The 20,342-nt window shown below is 38.9% G+C and overlaps 1 protein-coding gene across 1 annotated transcript in view; it reads left to right on the plus strand.

Moving 5' to 3' along the window:
* Positions 1-18,666, plus strand: part of ACOT12 (acyl-CoA thioesterase 12) — a gene marked incomplete at its 3' end in the record, with an annotated part of 24,361 nt that extends 5,695 nt beyond the window's left edge. The window contains 11 exon segments of the mRNA XM_010143035.1: positions 478-541; positions 1,569-1,670; positions 3,248-3,392; positions 5,264-5,414; positions 8,557-8,676; positions 10,093-10,243; positions 11,915-11,970; positions 12,347-12,407; positions 13,880-13,909; positions 13,911-13,970; positions 18,533-18,666. Of these exon segments, the coding sequence (XP_010141337.1) occupies positions 478-541; positions 1,569-1,670; positions 3,248-3,392; positions 5,264-5,414; positions 8,557-8,676; positions 10,093-10,243; positions 11,915-11,970; positions 12,347-12,407; positions 13,880-13,909; positions 13,911-13,970; positions 18,533-18,666 (1,074 nt within the window).
* Positions 18,667-20,342: the final 1,676 nt, after the last annotated feature.

A 20,342-nucleotide genomic window follows, 5' to 3' on the forward strand; every position in this document is an offset into this window, starting at 1 on the left:
CTCTTTCCCCATCCTTCAAAGTCAAAGAGCACTTTTGACTGGGATTATTTCCTCACATGCATGAGTCTATATGCTACAGAATGCACATGGGGTGTATCTCGTGTGGTTTTGCAGCTTGATGTTCTCAGTGACTCGGTGTAACTCACAGCAAGATGTGCCTTTGAGCAAAAGCAGAATCTAGAACTATTTCCTGGGGCCTGGAACACACCGGTTGTCATACAGACATCAACAGGGAGAAGGAATCCTGGTATTAAGCTTAGGCAGTTTTCTGAGGGACTAAAATTGTTATCAAGCCTGAATGAAGTCTCACTGGTGAATCACAGAGTTAAACATTTTTCAGTGCATTTGCAGTACAGTGTGGAAGACACAGGCTGACTAATGAAATTTTCTTCACTACTATTAGGAATACCTAGAGAGGCAGGTTCAATTCCTTATTAATCTACTTGATTACATACCATAAGATACTATTCTTCTTAACAGGGTTGGACAAATTATCACCATCAAAGCAAAGGTGAACAGAGCATTCAAAACCAGCATGGAGGTGAGAGATCACCACTCTTATTTCTATCAATATTTAAAGAGTAGAAGAGAGGTGAGAGGAGTAGAGGAACATAACATGGGTCTGGTCTTACTTGTTTCAGAAGGAGCTTTGAGCAGATATCTAAACAACAACACTGCGTAATGAAACTTTGGTTTCATATGACTATTATAATTGCACATTCTCTATAAGATAATCCATGTCAAAATAGGAAATGAAACCTGAAGAACTTAAAAAGTTTGGCAGGTGTAATGCACAGGATGGGTAAGTGATGGTGGTCCAGTCCAAAGCTTTTGACCTCTAAGCAGTCTTTGGGTGAGATAGAATCCACTGAACAGGTGGAGCTCTAAGTATTTTTGAAACTTCTGAAACAAAAATATTTATCTCAGGTGTATTCATATTGCAACAAGTATGAAGTGCATTGCCCAATCCCTCACTTGGAATCAGAATTAAAACTTAGGGGTACTTTTCTCTGCATTGTGTCAAAGTCCAGTTCTCATTAATATTAATGGCAGTGATACATCTCAGGGAATGTATTCCAAAAGATTCTAAAAGTTAGAAAAAAATCAGAAGCTTTGATGCATATCAGGCCTGTCTTACAGGATCAAATAGAGTGTTTCACCTGCAAGTGTTTCACTGTGTTTTATGCAATTATACAGACTTTTTTTACTCATAGATCTTAGAAAGATTCAGATGGGGACTCCAAATGACACACAAATAAATAGAAAGACTTATTCATAAAACTTAATCTAATCTTGTTGGGTAAAATCTTTCATTTTACCCAACAAGTGGTACTAAACATACATACACAGTTGTTGTACTGAATTATTTTTCAAAGCTCAGTAAGTATTCTGAGGTTAAGTGTTCAGAGTTGTGTTAATGATAGAGCAGGTTTTTACCTTTTTTCTTTTAGGTTTAAGAGAGTGGATGTGACTAATCTAATAAACATTGCACTGTTTTGTCTCAACTCAACTGACAATGCTGTAAACAATCTTTTTTGTCCCATTTCTCCACTATATCCTTCCTTTAGGTTGGCATCAAGGTTACGGTACAGGACATTTTGACTAATGTTGAAAAAATTGTGAGTGTGGCATATGCAACATACGTAGCCAGACCACTTGGTGCTGGAAAGGTATTCTGTTTTCTTCTCTGCTTGAACTTACTGGGACTGAGTTTCTGTGAAATAACCCAACTTCTCTAGTTGTGAAATACAGGAAAATATTCATACCTGTTAATTCTGATCAGTAGTAGGAAAAGAGCGTGAACTCCAGAATTTATGGAGTTTCCACATTTCTGCTCTGAAGTTGTTCGGCTTATTTTTTATTGTTTCCATTTCTCTTGCATGTTTGCTAGTAATAGAGCTAGTGTCTTTGTAAGAACTGCAATATTGACAGAAGCAAGTGCTGGAAGTGAGACCCCTATTAGTCTGCATCATCTCTCTCCTTTTCAGAAACTGATCTAAATACCTCTTGAAACCTGCAAGGATACTGGGGGTGGGGGTTTCTTTATCCTTCACCTCCCATTTTGATGAGGTTGTTCAGACATCACTATTCAGATAAAAAACATTATTTTTAAACTAGCTTCCAAACTAAACTAATTTTTTGCCATTTATATTAATTAGTTTTCATGCTGATGTTGTTTCTTTTCCCCAGTGTTTGACTCCCCAGTGTTTGAGGTATTTAGAAATCAGTCACAGTACTAGCCATCTTAATCTTTTAGTTGAAGCATCTGGAAAAAGCTAGGAATCTCTTGAGGAAGGCCAGAAAGGAAGCACGGAAACTGCAAGAGGGTTTGAGTGAAGACTCAAAGACAGAAACAGTAGCAGCATCACTGCAGGACGCAAAATGTTGAAATTGTGTTGCAGTGCTTGTGCATTATTTCAATAGACAAGCTAGACCATGTAGGCAAATCACACAAGTGACTGTGCAATGGCACCTCTGCAGTATTTATCTAAGTATAATAATTTTCTTAAGCCAGTCCTGGTTTGGATTCAGTTTGTCATTGAACAGACATACATGGGAATTTGCACTTGAGGGAAAAGAAGACCTGATCTTGGTAAGAGAAGCATGCGTGTCTGAGCACAGGTAGTATTTTGGGCATAAATGTGTAAAGTCTGAAGCTGCACTGAGTGCTGGGTGTTCGTGTGTTTCTCCTCCTCTTTGGAAAACCAGTGCTTCTTCAAAAGTAGGTCAAAATAGGTGGAACAGACTATGTGAGTATGGAGTGAATTGCAAAAAAGGGAGTGGGCTGTTTGTGTAGTGAGTGGGCTCTGGGATGCACATTCCCACAGACTACACCACTGATCAGTGCAACAGTGCAGATTATTTTTCTGATAGAAAATTCAGTACTCAAACCTTCATATTAAGATCTTCTTTTCTTCTTTCCTTTTTTTTCTTTTTAAATGAAAACTGACTTAAACTATGTTTGCTCTTATGGATGTTTGCATTTAAAAGCTAAAAGCACTTTGACATTGAGTTTTAGCAAATGATTCTGAAAGGATAATGCAGAGTCTCTTGAACTTTAACTTGGCACTTGTTTGTATTAATAGAACTTGTCATCCTGGCAGTTGATAGCAAAAGGTTGTAGAAATTGCTGATGCCATTTGAAGTTCAAAGTGCACTTTGTTATGATTATGGCATTCGGAACCTTTTTTTTTTTTTTTTTTTTTTTTTTTTTTTTTTTTTTTTTTTTTCTTTTACATTTGCCTAGATTGAATTAGAACCTGTAAGGCTTCTGGCTGCAGAAGACCGCCTGGACCACACCCTGGCTATTGAGAGAAGAAGAATCCGGCTGGGCTATGAACAGGTCTTTCAGAACCTAATGGAGGAGAGTAATAAAGAAGATGATTACTGTGGTCAGCATAGAAGATGGAAACAATTACTCGTGAGCAGCTGGAAGGGATGAAAAAAGCAGACAAAACACTTGAGCAGAGCCCCTTGAGTTTGTGGTATCATGTAGAAAAGCACGTGCTAGATTCGTGAGGGTGTGTGGGACGGTTGTTCTAATAGCGTGGTATCTTGTTGTCTTTCAGAAATTCCAGATTTAAAAATGCAGAATTGAAGGCCAAGCATGCATTTAAACAGATGTGAAATGCAGATCTTCATGTAGGTTATATGTATGTGCTTTAGCAGTTCACACAAACTTTACAATATGGTAATAAAGTACTATGACACTAGTTCAAACGTAGATAAAAGGACAAAATTCACTCAGGCTTATGACAGTGTCTTTGCAAGAAATGTTTATGCCGTGAGATCATTGCCAACAAGCGGAAAAAACTTCATCACTTGGAGGCCAAAACAGTTAAAAAAACCATTTTAAACAACTCATGATCAAATTAGAAAAATTGAGCCAAGAAACAGATTCATCTTTATTTCTGATAGTAATCTCTGTTCTTAAAGACAGTTATGCTCAAAAGTTGCTGAGTTCCCCTGCAAAAGACATTATTCACAACAGTTAAGAACATGTTGGTATTTGGAAAATCAGAGCCGTAACTCTGTGTGTAAACAGTAGACATCATGTGGTTTTACTGAGGAAAGATGAAACCCAGTGTAAACATAAATTCTAGTCTTACAATTTAATAAGATTGTGTAGAGCTGAAGAGACTTGTTTGCTACAAGCAAACAAGGTATTTGTCTTCACAGTAAATGTCTCACAGAAGACAGCTTAATACCATGAAAGATAAATCAAAGGTTGAGAATTTTGGTTTCCTAAACCTTGCCTGGAAACTTCCTTGGAGGATCTTATCGTTGTTAGTACTAATTCATCCCCTAAAGGGGACAGAACAAGCAAAATAAGGACAAGAGAGAAGAAAACACTGTGTGTAAAGGCTGCCAGGTAGCAAAATAGCTATAAATCATATCCAGAAACTGAAGTTTTTCTTCTGCTTGGATCTTATGCAACAACTTAAGTAGGTTCCAACTGCAAGTTAGTCAGATGTGTCCACACATTTATGTAATCATAAAGTTAGCTAATTATGGCAAAAGTCAAAAGTACAATTCAGGTCAAGTACCTTCTAGCACAGATGCGCACTTTTAAAATGACTGGCATCATCTCATGCCCAAATCTGCTGTTATAAAACGCAACTGAATAAACAAAGATTAGAGTGAGGATGTGTGGGGGGCATTTCAAATTGGAAGTGCTTAGATAATGGAAGGTGGTTACTGATTCAGATCACTATTTCTCTCTTTCAAGTGTTCTGTGTTGTCTCTGGTAACCACAGGGTTTGTAATAGATAAGAAATAATCATGTCATACTCTAGCCATAATCAGACACATTTGCACAGGTGCAAATGTGATGGTGATCAAGATTTATGAAAGGCATTTGAATAAGTGATAAACTCCATTAGAGGTCACACATAGCAGCCACAAATAATCACAAGCACTGAGTGCTGAGCCTGTTGGCTGCCTGCACTCACAGGTAGCCAAGTTTCACAGTAGCTGCTTCTGACACAGCTTCATTAAAGGATACAGTGAGGGCTGTGAAGGATCTCTGTGCTGTGATAGACTGCAGGGTGCACCATCCCCTACCTCTGCTGTCTCTTGGAAGAACAGAGTAAATAATCTTCAGCATCTTGCTTCCCTTGCAAAGAAAGAGGCCTTCTGTGTCTTTTATTTTTTTTTTCTTTTCATTGTGTCTGAAGCAAATTGCATACTTCAGTAACTGAAGGTGTCTTCTTCAAAGTTACAAGCTGAAATAATTCATTAATGCATTGCTGCTGTATTTCAGATACTTTTGAAGAGGAAGATGCAGTTTCAGCTGACCTTACTCATGTACAGAGTATTGAGCTTGTCCAGCCTCCTCATGCAAACCATCATGGAAACACTTTTGGTGGCCAAATCATGGCTTGGATGGAGACAGTAGCAAGTATTTCAGTGAGGTACTTTTCTACATCATAGTCTTTGCATATGGTTCTAAATGGGTGTGATTTTAATATCTAGGGTTTCACAGGGATTTATTTGATGAAAAATATAGACCCAAACATTTGTGGCTTATCTTCCTCTTCAGATTGCAGGAGACCTTTGAACTATCTATGCGGTACTGTTCTCACAGCATGCTACTACCACTGTGGGAGTCAGGTATTATTCTTCTTGTGTTACACATGCAGACCCTAAGGCAAAAGAGGTTATGTTATTCTCCCAAGATTCTCTGCAGAAATTCAGCGTTGATCGTAGGAATAGAAACTCGGCCTTGTTGTGGTTAGTACAGTGTTTTAAAAGCAGGCTTAGCTGTTAAGTTAGGATAAAACCAATACTGACCCTGTATCCATTAAATATCCCAAAATGAAGAACCTTCTAAATGTTAGTCTGCAGATCTTTATGGCAGGAGAATGGATAACTCAGAGAAGAAGAATCAAAAGAAGCAGGTTCTGTTTTCTTGGTTCATACACACACAGAATGGATCCATAACCTTCAGCAAGTCACTTAACCTTTCAAGTCCCACATCCTATGGGTTGTAATATTTTTAGCAGTTTAAAGGGCTCTGGTATCTTCAGGTAACAAGTATGATGTTTTTCTGTGATGCTGCCTGATGCTGCTTGTCAATATGGGCTAGGCATATAATAATTTAATTTCTTTTCTCCTAGAATGAAAGCGTTGTTTTTCTCCCTTGTTATTCTTGGACTCTATAAAGAGCTTCTTTGTAACTGAAACTCTCATTAGTTTCAGTTTAAATTCTCCTGGCATACCAAGTGACCTAATTCACTGCCGGGATGTTAGATATGTTTTAGCTTTTTAACTTTAATAATTAAATGATTTTCCCATTGATTATTTATATAGTTTTGATTTGTAGCTAGTAGTTGTACTGATAACAACAGATTTTTCTGTAGTGATCGGATAAATGGTTTGCCTCAGTAACATTAGAGTGTACTAACCTTACTCCAGTGTATAATTTCATGGACTTCAAAGGAATTGCTTCAGATTTTTGCCATATTATGACCCGAAATGTTTACCTCTTTTCATTTGATAAATTCTACAAAATGAGAGTCACGTTTAGGTTTAAAAAGGGAAGGAAATCAACAGCAAAGCAAGTACTGGAAAAAATGTCTTTGAAATAATGAATGTCAGACATGATTTGTCATGTTGAAAATTTCAGGAATAATAGCTGGTGACAGAGGCTTGTTGAAAACAGAGATTTTGTAGCTTATGCTTGAGAAATAACTAGTCTCTCTACAAAACCTTTTGTAAGGCTACTCACAATTAGACCTGACCTTTGAAGGTGCCAGTTAAGAGTTGCTATGGCCACAAACTCTGATGGAGGAACAGAAGAGGAGGGCTAACCCTTGACAAATAAGTTCCTAAGGGCGTTTTAAAGGTTACTCACCCTCCTTCTCCCCTCTCTCCCCTAAACCCCCAACTTTTTTGGGTGGACAGTAAATGAAAATTTGCAGGTAACAATAAAGCCATTTGAATATTAGTGATATTAATTTGAACTGGATCTATACTTTCTTATTTCCTACTCTTGCACTGAAAGCATTCAAGGCATAGTTTTCCAGCAAAAAATGGAATATTTAGGCCAAATTTCAGTTTTGTTTCTCTTTTATTTTCAGTAATATTGTGTTTGAATCTTTATAGTGAACATTGTAAATAAGATCACCATTTAGTGTTTTAAATGAAAAGAGCAAATTATTCTTCACAAAATTACCAAGTCATTTGAATGTATTAGTCTATTAAAAAGATGTCCCAGTCAATTAATTAGCTACAGATAATTGTGTGCATTTAACAATACTGGTACATTAGTTTGCAGAGTGTAGTTGAATTAAAAGCTAGGAAATCTACAAAGCTGTATTTTCAAGTTTAAAAATTGCACAATGGAAAATCTATTCTCAGAGTGTGGGTTTCTTACTGAGGCTTTCTGCACACATGCATGAGGGCAGAGGGTGTTTTTTCAAAGTCTAAAAATAAATGGCATTATTGTATATTGTTCCCTATTCATGGGATGCAGAGATCCCAGTAGAGTCAGACTTTGACTACATTTAGAACTGCTGAAGAAACCTAAATTTTGCGCACTTTGCAGAGCTTGCAAACCAGATCCCAATTCCACAAACCCTTAAGCTGTATTTGTACTGCAAATGTTTTTTCTGGAACATCTGTGAAGGTCCAAGAAGCAATGTATTGTTGGAATTCCCTGCAGCAGATGACCCAGTATTGCAAAGCCTTCCCTTTTGGAATGTAGCTGGATTTGATCAGCTGTGTATCTGTTTGTCCACTTTACCAAACCAAACAGCAGCTTTGCTGGTACACTCATGTGGCACAGACTATCTTCCATACTAGACCAGCAAAGTTTTACCAGAACGGCTACAGGCTATTTCATAAGCAGTTCAGAGAGATCCAGGAGGTCAAGCCAGCTGAACCTGACTGCAATTTCACACAGTATCCCTTTGTGGGTGCAAAGATGAGTTCCCCAGCTCAGCACCAGTGGCGAACTGCACATAGTTTACTAAACCAGACCAAATTAAAAAAAAAAAAAAACAACTCTGCATTTAGCAGTTATATGAGAAGTTTTATATTCTTATTTCATGTAACAGTTGCAGAAAACATCTGACAAGGAAGCAAAAAACTATGAATATTAAGAAGAATAGATCAACATTGCTTTGCTTGAACACTGTTTCTGGTGCTCAAACTTTCTGCTCAGGTTTCTTTTAATTGTTTAAAGGCCTCATGATCTGGCATTTTTACACACTGAGCAATATCCTACTCCCCAGGCAGCCATATAGAAATTAATGAAACTCTTTGAAGTAAGTGGTTACGCTGTAGGTACGGGATTCATGGTCTGGCTCCTAAAGAAGGTAGTATCAAGCAGCGAGAATTAATTAGCTGGTGTTTGTAAAGTGTGCTGAAAATGAAACAGCGTGATGTAAGTGGTATTATTGTGTTTGAAGCTCAAATTACAAGCTCTTGGAGCTGAAAATGTTAACTCTGTTTCAGTGGGTTATGGGATAAACTACCCACTTCTATCCTAACAACAGAGGTTCTTTAACAGAACTGTATGTTTTGCTCTGTCTCTGTTGCTTTCTTTTTCAGCCGCCTTCGTCGTTCATATCCCATCTTGAAATCCGTCAATATGTTTAAATTCCGGGGACCGTCCATGGTGGGTGACCGCCTCGTGTTCAATGCAATTGTGAACAATACGTTTCAGAATAGGTAAAGCTCCTCATCTGCTTGTCTTCCTGGAGTTCTCCAGCACCAGCCTAGCTGTGTGTTTCAGGTTTCAGCTATGAGTAGGATTTGTATTATTAAATTAATTATTCTTCAGCTGGAGCTTTGAGAGATACATCTATATCTAAATGTATACCTGTATCTATATATCTGTATCTATCTAATTGATATCTATGTCTATATATGCTTTTTTTTTACTTTTCTGAGTGAAAGTTTTATTCTCTGACTTTCTTTAAATTAATTCTGAATTTAAAGATCATATGTAACCAAATCCCAATCCTGAAAACTCAGAACATAAATATCACTTGGAAATTCAGGGATTTTCAAGGGTTGAGTTGGTCCCACAGCTTTGATTCTTTAGAAGACCTCAGCTTCATACCAGCATCTTCTTGGCATGGCACCTGTTGACAGGTCTATTTATTGCTGGTTTCTGGCAAAATTAATGTTTTGTTTTGTTTTGTTTTGTTTTTTCCCAGTGTTGGTTTGGGTGTGCGCAGAGGTGAGGCTTTGCCAGTTGCAGTTTGAAATAAATGGCTATTTCAGCACATGCTGAAATTTGTCTTTAGTGGAATATATGGTCACTATAAGCATGAAACATAGATTCTGGCACACTGAATACCTGCTCCTGGAGTTTAGTGGTGTGGCTGTTGACCAATGGTGCACAGATCTGCCTGCTAATGGTTCCTCTCTCTTTGTCTCTTCTATGCATGTACTATCTCCTCTGCAGTTTCAGGGCTACTGTTGTGTTTGCCTCACAGAGAATGACTCTCCTCTGACATTTGTCAAAGGGGGAGAGGACCTCTCCGCTAGGCTGTTTCCCCACCTTCAGGAATGGCACTTTGGGTCAGCAGACTGTCTGGTTGTGCCAGCGGTGTGACATAACTCACATGGAGCCCCGTTCAAGTAGAAGAGTACATTCAGAAGTTGCAAAAGGTGTAGCCAGACAAGCTACAAGAAGAGAGAATTAAAGTAATTTCTCCTCCAAATTTTCACATGGGACAAATATTATCCTAGCTGTTTTGTCACTGGTTTTGTAGGTATGTTTGTTCACCACAGGATGCCAGCAGGGCATGAATTCCCTTCATACTATGCTCCTGCTAAATGTCAAATCAGTATAATCCTGTTCACTTCTGCTGTCTGTTCTCACAGTATGCTTACTGGTGTCATGTTTTGCTCCTTAACTCAATTATCACTCTTTTTATTAAAACACTGTTTAGCTAGTGCCACCTTTTATTTTACTTCTGAAATGTGTCTGAGTAATTTATTTTGTATGCTGCAGAAGGTATTTGAGTCAGGCTTCTTGTACATAGGAAAGTGTACAGAAGTCCTTTTTAGTATGTCTCAGAGCTGCTTCTGCATCGCTTGTAGTGGTTCAATAATTAATTTAAATTTTTATTTCAGTGTGGAGGTTGGTGTCCGTGTAGAGGCTTATAACTGTGAAGAATGGATCAAGAACCAAGCACGGCACATTAACAGCGCATTTCTCATTTTTAACACTGTAAATGACAAATGAGAGCTGCTCACCTTCCCCAGAACCAAGCCTACTACAAAGGTCAGCTCTCATTCTCAGGAGCAGAATGAATGCATACATGAGATTATGTGTCCAGCCCAGCACATTCCATGTCACAGAGCAAGCCACTATAACCTTGCTGGGAAAGCAAGTTCTAACGGGGCTATGCACTGAAATGCATCTTCTTGCAGAAGAGAACACCTCTAAATGAAATGTTTGCCTTTGGGTGAGAGGTTTATCGTCATTATCTGCAGTCATCCAAAACTGAGGGGATAGTCATGATCAGAAATTCTGTAGTTAGTTGTTGAGCAGGGAAGCAGAATCTGCTTTTTGCAGATTTTTGCACCTGACTGTATCTGTATTATGCAATCTTCACTGACTAGAAGCTGCCCAGACAGCAAAGAAGTGGCTGAAAAGCTTAAGTATCAGTGAATAAAGATATTTTGATAAACCCTCAATGAAGAAAAGAATAGAGTTAATAAAGAAATGTGTAGGAATCAAATTCCATGACATGGGTGGACTTTCTGGTTCCTTTGACATGGAGATCTCAGAAAGTGTTTCCCTCAAAGTGGTTCGTGAAGCACTCGGAGCAGTTTGAATGCTATTCTTGAATTACTTGCTGTGATGTCACCTGTCGTTAACCTTACTGCTCCAATTATAAGATTTTTAGAGAGCCAGCAAAGACAGAAATTAAAGGATTATTTAACATCAGTGAACTTATATTTTATAGGACAGCAAATGGGCAATTAAATCAAGGTGTTCTTTGTACTAGCTGAGGCAGAAATGTTCACTATACCCTTTTCAGGCTGTTCCAAGAGGATAAAAATGACTCTTACTCTTAAAAAAAAAACAACAAAAAAACCCCCAAAAGTCATAACAGCTTAGCTTCTGTCAGAAAACCAATGCTTCCCTTAAAGACCTGCCTAGAGGGGCATCTACAAGCTAAGCATCAAGATAGGAGCGTGTACACCCATTCCTTCAGAGTCAAGAAAAAAAATCTGGGAAAATTAGGATGTGCTCAAGGTAGTTTAAATTGTCAATGGTCATTTGACTGATAGATGGTATGGCAGTGCTCTGCAAAACAGGTAAGAGATGTCTTTAAAAAATATTATGTGGAACTTGGTTTAAAGAAGGCTGAGATGCACTAATCTGGAAATTCTTATTCCACAAGCTACACACTAGCTCCTAAAAGCAGAGAAAAAGAGGCTTTTTCCAAAGTAGCAAGTTCTACGGACCTTCAACACAGTCTAGTGTGGTGTATACTCTTGGCTTGCAAAGGGAAAGACCTGCACTCTTGAAGGGCAGATCGCATCTGTTTGCACAGTGCTTGCTTTTGTGTCCCAGATCCATGTGTGCTAAACCAGGAATTCTTCCATGCTTCCTTCATACTTTGAACATCAGGTGATGATGAACTGGATTAATAGCTTATTTGCTGGGTGGCACATTTACGAAGAGTAGAATGTGTGTAGTGCACTGCCCAGTGGCCACTGCTTTAATATCAAAACATGCAAGGTGACACAACTTTTTTTTAGATTGCTTTTGTGACCTCAGGAAATATTGTCAAGTCAAAAGTGAATCACTGACTCGGGTTAATCTGGGGAAAGACCAATTTACAGAGTGTTGTGCATCTCTAAGAAACAGATTTTAGTTGTCTTTTTTAGAGGATGTTCTGAAATAATCAGATGTGTTGCTGTCTGGCTTACTTTTACGAAGGGTGGTATGAGGCGATACCATGGAGCTATTGCCCGAAGGAGAATTCAACTAGCCAGGTATTGTTGGGTTACAAGGATAACTTGATTTTTCTAATGTATCCTCTAAAAAAGTGATCATTTGTTGTGTAGTCAAAGTCTTCTCGAACATAACTGTTACCTTAATGTCACAAATAATTGTGCCAGAGTTGCACTGAAATTATTAGAGGCTACTCATCTCAAAAATACCTTGCTGTCTAGGTTATTTTGATCCTCATCTTTCTTGGCAAGAAAAAGAATTTTATTGCAAACCTGTCATGCAACAGAAAATTGATAAAATATCTGTAAAGTACTTAGAAGACACTTAAGGCTATAGAAATTACTGTTTCTAGCATATATAGAATAAAGTATAAAGGATCAATTCATGATACTATTTTTCTTTTGAACTTTGTTTTAGAAAATGCATTTTGTCCGCTAAAGAAGACAAACCTTCTGATCTCTGGGAGAGAAGCAACCAGGTCATCTGGGTATAAAAGGGTGCATCAAAGGGTGCATTTGAACATATTTTCAGTGTGTAAAACAGTTATTCAGGCCCTATCATTTTCCAAAGTGGACCTTTTGTACTTAAGTGTTATGATAGTCATGGAGGAATGGATATATGTGCAATAAGATGAACATTTTTTTACTTCTGGAAAAAGAGAGTAGATGCTTCACTTTTCCTAAGTTTCATACCAAATGTAAATGTCAGTAAGATAGACTCTTTTAACAAATGGTGCCGTAAGCAGCTGAGTGTTAAGTTTTCCTGCAGATTTATATCCCAGTGTCCCCAGTTTTTAAACAGCTGAATTCTCCTGTAGAGGAATTAGTTTGGGGTTTTTTTTCCTTTATCCAGGAAATAAAAAAAAAAATATTTCTCAAAAATTGCTGTAAGGAGATGATTTAGTAAATGCAAAAAGTGGGAGAGAGACATGGCAATACTAACAGGCAGATGAACAGTGAAATAACTTGAATTAACTTTGTTTCTATGGGAAAGAGACGTGAACATGTATTATGTTCTTTCCTAGACACGCTGCATCAGGTGGTATGTTTTTCTGGCTTGAACGTGGTAGGCCATCGAATGTGCCTGTGTCAGTAAAGGAATTGTGATGAACCTGAGTTTAGATGGATTTATAGACACCCTAAAGTTGTTACAGTGTCAAATTTTTGGGGTTAAATTTTCATTGCATTTCAGATCTCAGTAGCTCTCAGAAATTTTACTGGGTCTTTTTCCATTACCTGATTAAATAAATAATTGAGGATGTAATGTAGGAAGTGATTTGCTGTTAACGGTAACATCTTCACTGTTTGCAGCAGCATTTCTTTTCTGCAAAACAGTAAGCATAAATATGAACACAATGATAAAAATTACTTACTTAAGATTTATTTAGTATTGAATTAAAACCTGTCATTAAAGACTCTAAGGCTGTATTCTCCTTATATCGTGGTTAAATGAGAACTCCATCCACTGCAGTCAAGCATAAATAATGGATATATTTACACTTGCTCTGTTCTGAACCTGCTGTGTATAACAATTGCCAAGATAGACCACAGCTTGATAGCAATGAAGAGGTTAATTTTCTAGTCGATTTTAATTACTTAGGAGGAAGATGGACAAAACCATGAATTTAGTGGTCTGAGAGGTTACATGTATTATCTCTCTGGTGCTCAGTTTTTCTGCACTGCTTTATAACCAGAGAAGCCACAAGTAGTATTTTGTTGTTGTTTAATTAGGGTTGTTTTGCCATCAGCCATGTAAGCACATAATCTAACTACTGAAACTGTTTAATTCAGAAACTAGTGGGCTGTGTTGTCTGGAAGGAAAACACTTACGGAAAACACACATTTGTTTGCAATTGACGAGTAATGATAGAAAAAGAGCATCTAATTTCTGCAGTGTTTAGTGAACTCTACCTTTACCCCTTCATTTTCAGAAACGTATCTTACTTTTCAGGCATATGTGGGTTACAGCAATATAGCTGTAATGATAACTGACACAGCTATCAGCAAAACCAGGATGGGAAATAGCCAGTACACTGGATGATGTAAGTGCATAATCGTGGAGTAGCTCCGTAGCCCTTTACTTACGTTTCACTGTAAGAGCTAGGCAGAGAAAAGCAACGTTTCACATTTGTAAATAAATACATTGGCTTGACAGTGTTTAGTTTTACTGTGCCTAGGACTGAAAACCAAAGCTCACAGAGTTTCCCTGAAATGTTGCAAAGCAACCTCTCGTTGTCCAGAGTGCTGTGCAACCTGGAGGTGCCATGGAGTTCTTCTAAGATGGTCCAAATGGCTGGTGAACATAGGACTTGGGATCCCAGAAGGGCCAGCTTGCCAGCAACTGACTGGTTGTGCTTGTTGAACAACACACAGGAGAGTGTGAAAACGCAAACCCCTGTCTCATTTGTGTAAGGCATTTTCTTTGCCACAACTGATGTGCTTTATGTGGTTTTGTCCAATTGTTTGATTCCAGCAACCACCAAACTTGGACACCTTTATTAGGCAGTGCTGTTGACGATCTGTGGGCCTTCTCATGTCACTATGATAAGCAACATGTGTGCAGCAGTCTGTAATATAATGCCTTTACCAATTTTGCAGCTTGGGAGATGTTTCTAAGTAGCAGGTATAGTTCCAAGTGGACACTGAGTCAGCAGGTGGCAGCAATTTATACATCATGTTTTCCAGTCTTTCTCTTCTGATAAGACCGCTTGACTCTTTTTCTATGCACATTTTTCCTTCCAGATACTTCCTGTACTTTTTGTATTAAAAAACACAAAAGCCTGAAAGCAGAGTAACTTTCTGTTTGTTGATCAAGCTCAAAATCAGTGAGGAATCTTGTGTAAACCTGTTTCAAGATAGAAAGATGCTATTAAGAAAACCAGGTGCAAGATGGGAATGCAGATGAGAAAACTCGGTTTTAACCTAGTTACAGTGCATGTTTTCCAAACTATTGAGACATCTCTTAAGGTTTGGTTTCTGAAATACACTTAATGACTGGCACATTACTTTAAGATCATGTAGATTCAAAGGTGTTTTGGATCAAGCAAAGGCTGTTACAATCTTTTAGTCTGATCTCCTGCACGTCACAGGCTATGAAACTTCACTTCCTGATTCTTGCATCTAGTCAATAAGCTACTTGTGTAAAAGCATATATAAATCATAAGGAATTCCAGCAATGGCAAATCTGCCAGTTTTGTGTGTAGGTTGTTGCAGTGGTTAGTAGCTTCAAGTAAGCACTGTTGTGCCAATTAATTGACAGACAGTGCTCATGCTAGAAAAAGTGAACTTGGAACTCTCAGTCTGAAACATTGAAAGTTATTTTCAAGCCTCTCTAAGACTGTGTTATTATCCACGTGAAACTTCCTTTGTGCATCCACTGGGACTGCCACAATTTCAGTTTCTTTCTTAACCTTTAAACATTTCTTAACCAAATGCTTGAAACCTGTAATAGAACCAGCACCAAGTGTTGTGAAGGATCACTTTATACAAAAAAACAAAACCCGTGCACATTCTGGATGACATTTTAAACAGCATGATGTTACTTCTTTCTCTCAACAAGCCACCAGGTACCTTCCAGTACTACTGGAGCCTCAAACTTGCTCCCCTCTTGGGGTATCTTCATAGTAAAATCTGCCTCTAAGCCACTTCGACCTTACCTGGTGGAAAATCCTGAGTAGCTTTTTCTAGCTGTTCTTTCATATAGTTGAAGTAGGTATCTGAAATTCAGCAAAATCTGGCTCAGCCAGGATGTAAGATGCAAATCACTAATGCTGTTAGAGGATGCAGAGCAGCCATCCATTCCCATTGTTCTGGACATTTCTGCATAACCTGGCACTGTAAGTCATTAGATATTCCTTAAAGAACTGTCAAGGATTCAGGGTAGGAGGCTACTGGTTTTTTTTTTTTCCTGGAAGGATGTCTGCAGTGAACAGTGATAGCAAACCATACTTGTGATCATAGGCCACTTCAGTTGTTGACTACCATTTATTCCATTAGTAAGTCTTCTTTCTTACTTGCAGGCACAAGGTAGGCTGCTGACACTGTGTGAATGCCAGCAGTAGGCAGAGGGGTCCACCTGTACCATACGTGACTGCCTGCACACCCCTAAATGAACCCACTAGGTGGATTAGATCTGCTCTTTGGCAAAGAAAATGAGAGTGAAACCAGTCTTGGACTTCACCTACACTCCTCCAGTCAAAGTTAGATATGTTCCCAAGTCCTTAAATGCTGGTATAGATGCAGCTCCAAGGAAGCAACAGCTTCAGCTCTAAGCTCCAGCGACAGCTAATGAAACTTAACAATCTTGGCAAATGTGAGTTTGGTTCACTTGTCACTGTGCCATGCTCACTTTTGTCACTTCTGCAAATGTGAGCTCAAGGGGGCATTTGTTAAAAAGCTGTATCTACCTTGAAACATGACATCATCTTTCCTTAAGGACTGCAGGCCACCACAGGCATTTGATACCGGTCTTACTGCTCTGTACTCAGGCACCAAGTCATCATCCTTGTATTTAGGGTATGCAGTGATGTAGGCGCAGAACAACTACTCAACCTTCTCTGATAAATGTGCATAGCAGCGTCTCGATTCAAACAGGTCTCCTTCAGTGTCCATGAAATGGTTTCTTGGGGAGAGGCTGAAAGAACAAACAGTAGGAATGAGGCAGTAATGTTGATCAGTGCTCTGCCTGAAGGCAGTCATACTACGGAAAAGGAGACTGTCAAAGACATTAGTCTGATCTGTATTTTGGGATGAAGTATTCTAGTGGGTAGGTTCTGCAAAGCAGCACCTGCTTCTGCATAGGCAGAGGATTTGTTCCCTTTTCCCTGGAACTAGAATGACCCCAAGATGACTGACAGGTTTTGAAGGCACAAAGTGGCACCGTGAGCAATTTGACACAGAGCCACAAGACTTGCAGGCCTATAGTAATAACCTAGCCTTGCCAATGTTCACTTAGCAGAGAGTTGTTTTAACAGCTGCACCTCCTGCTTTGTTTTGTGATTTTTCAAGACTTAGATATCCCATAAGACAATATTTCTCTTCTACGCCTTAGAACTATATTGATCCATGTAACCATATCTGGTTGCTAAAGCTCTTAGTCCTTGTGGTTTATGCCAAACTATACTTCAGCAAAATGCTTGCTGGATTATGTTGAAATTTTTTTCCTATTACAAAACATGAAAATACGAAAACATACAGAATCTGTGTTATTGCACAAATGCTCCTTTAACCAAAGGATTGTTAATTTTTGATATCGCAAACAGAAGCAACAGAGATTATGAAGCTCACAAATTTTTTGTCACTTAGAAATTAAAAACTGTTAAAACCTCCTAGGATTTGAGAAGCAATTTAGCACATCAGATTCAAATTCTGGAATAAAGTACACGAATTCTGAGCACTCTCTTCTACCCGTACTCTTCATTTAACCGGTGTAAATGGAGCATATCAAGCCCTTCTTCTGCAATGATTGTCTATACATTCTTATATGCAGGTTATTCCTTTCGAATTCTCTGTGTTAGGGTTTAGGCTTATGACTAGAAATAGACCCAAAATAACCAAGACAAGATACTGCAAGCTGGGACAAGAGAGGCAAAACAATGCTCTGAGATAGTTTTTTGGTGTACAGTTAACTTCAGGTCCTCTGCTTCACGGTATAGAGGAGAAAAAAGGATATGTTTTGGAAAGAGAAGGGATTACTGGATATGTTCCAAAATCCAGATGGCAGGGAGGGCAGTTGCTTGGTTTGTCTTATTTTGATAAAATTCCACACATCCTGCAGGCATGTCTCACCTAATGTGGCCTCAGTCTAGCTTGCTCCTGCTCACCAGTGCCACATCCAATTGGTTTACTCTAGTTTTAAATTTCTGTAAAACTTTAAGAGACCTTCAGCTTTACAAACTCTACATAAACCTACCTTAATGAAGTTTCTTCCATTTCATCCTAATAAATTGTATGTTTCCTTCCCTTGCTCTCCAATATTTGCCATATTTCTGCATCTTGACCTGGTTCAAGGGCCAGGTTAAGAAAATGGTAGTATTCTGAACTGGTAATGACCTGCCCAGGATCAAAAAGTCCAGTCGTCTGTCACCAATCACTGATGCCAAATTAACAAAAACAATTGCAGAAGGTCCTCAGTTTGCCCCATTAACTTTCAGAGTTAGTGAGCTCAGCAATCTATGAGGACACTTTCTGTAACAAGGCTGAGAAGAGGCTTTTCCCTTCATTCCTAAGTGGAGCTGCTGCTGTTTGTGAAAGTGATGACATCTACATGGTCCTGACTGAAAAAAGATACATGGAAATAACTCACATTTTTTCCAAGGCACCTGCAATCTGAAGGTATGTCTGCAGTCTGAAGTACATGCTTAATGTGAGAAAGAGGTCACACTGGCCTCTAGCTCATTCAGTTCTCCTTGCAAGCTAATTCAGCTAGCCCTAACCAGATGTAATTAAAACTGTGATGTCATTATGCTATCAGTGTTACTTTTTTTTATACATTGTGCTGTATTTTAATGTGAAATGGATCTTGAATACTCATCTGCTTTTCATCTGCCAGATACGGTTTCATAATCATTCTTTGTTTTTAACATGCTGTTCACTTTTTTTTCAGATAAAAATACGGACTGATGAGGAGGGCAATGTGTTATCACTCAAAGTTGAAATGCAAGTGAGGATACCGTCATACCTAGCTTTCTCCCTTTTGTCTGACTTCACACTCTGCCAGCAATGGGACAAACATTTCTTGTAAGAACATACTTTTCTTTAAGACTGTTCGAATCCACTGACAACTAACGTTTTGTCGCAGGTTGAAAAAGGGGGGGCTGTTTCCCACCGAAAGGGATGCGACAAAATAGTGTGTCGGCTGGAAAAGCAAAACCAGCCAAACCACACACAAAAACTTTTGATGCTTGTTAACGGCTTATCAGCACATTAATGAGCTCATTAAGGCTTTAGTTGGGCAAAGGAAATGATAACACACAGACTACATACATGAGAGATAGAAACAGAAAAGTTTAATAGTAAGACGCCCTCAAAGTAAAATCATTTCTGAAGTTAAACCGGACTGGAAAAGGGAGAGAAAGAGATAAAGGGAGAATAGATAAAAGTGTACAGTTACATATAAAATCTCCCGATCGAAATGATCCCCGCTTACGAACAAACTCCCCCCCCTCCAATGGCTCGCCACGCCAGTGGGGAGGAGGGGGAAGGAAGAGTCCAGTCTGTTCACGTGACGGAAAAGCTCTCGATAAGGAACTTTCTCCTGAACCAAACCTTTCATGCAAATAACACATAGTCCCTCTTTCCTCCGGAGTGGCTGCAGAGAACTCTTCTTTGCCAAGGATAGCTCCTCCCAGACTCCCCCCCACACACACATCTGCGCCACAGGCCGGCCTGGTCGCGTCCCAAGGGAATATCTTCAAATTCCCCCGCACGTTAGTGCCTACTTCATCCGCTGCAGAGATAAGGGCTACCGCTGGGTCAATCCGTCACAGTAAAACAGTTCACACACCACCCCTGCTGGGAATCGGCAGAAATGGAGAAGGTTCTACCCATTTTGCAGAAGGAGTCTTTTACTGCTTCAGGGAAGTAGCAGGTCACGGACGTGTCTTTCTCTCCTCGATAAAGGCTTCCAGTTCCGGGGCGTAAGATTCAAGAGTCCTGCATGGCGTATTTGAGAAAGCCGCAGCACGGACAAGATAGAGAGGACAGTAGATAGAGCAGAGGGGAAAACAAGATGTCCCCGAATCTCTCAACACGCCACCTTTTATGAGTTCATGCCGGAGAGGCGTGTCCTCCTTCCCTGAAGCTTGGGAAAACCACAGCTCTCTGGGAAGAAGAAAGCCAAACAACATCCAAAGAGCATCCGGTTCCACCATGTTGGACCCAGGACACCTTTCTTTTCTGAGACGAATGTTTTTTGAGATGTTGACACTTTTCTACTTAATTAAGAAGAAATTTCTGTAAGAAGTTGATGTTAAAGATTCATTAGTCAAAGTATGGATTGTTTTTTTTTTTTATCTTAAAAATAAAATTTAAATTCTCCTTAGTCTGATTTTAAAATACAGTTGCCCTGAATTGACAAAAGAGAGCTGAGATAGAGGTTACCCTCTCCGAAAATGAACATAGTTCTATGCCTAGACTAGTGAATGTTAAAAGGTTTAATTTCAGTAAGTTGCATGTAACTTCAGGTGGATGCATGCTCTCTGCTCTCTATAGGAAGTGAAGGCAAAGGTGTGGACTTCTCTATGTTTATGTTGTTTGGGACACTGATGCTTTGCTTCATCATACAGTCAAAGTGAGAAATGAAGAAATGGCGTTCTTAAAAATGCATATTTTAAGAAAAATAACAACTTACAAAGCCTGTCCAAATTGGAATGGGTTTCAGAATTGCTGTAAAAGATATTTTATGTAAAATAAAT

The sequence above is a fragment of the Buceros rhinoceros genome, unplaced genomic scaffold (genome assembly GCF_000710305.1).
Source record: "Buceros rhinoceros silvestris isolate BGI_N320 unplaced genomic scaffold, ASM71030v1 scaffold36489, whole genome shotgun sequence".
Lineage (NCBI taxonomy): Eukaryota > Metazoa > Chordata > Aves > Bucerotiformes > Bucerotidae > Buceros > Buceros rhinoceros.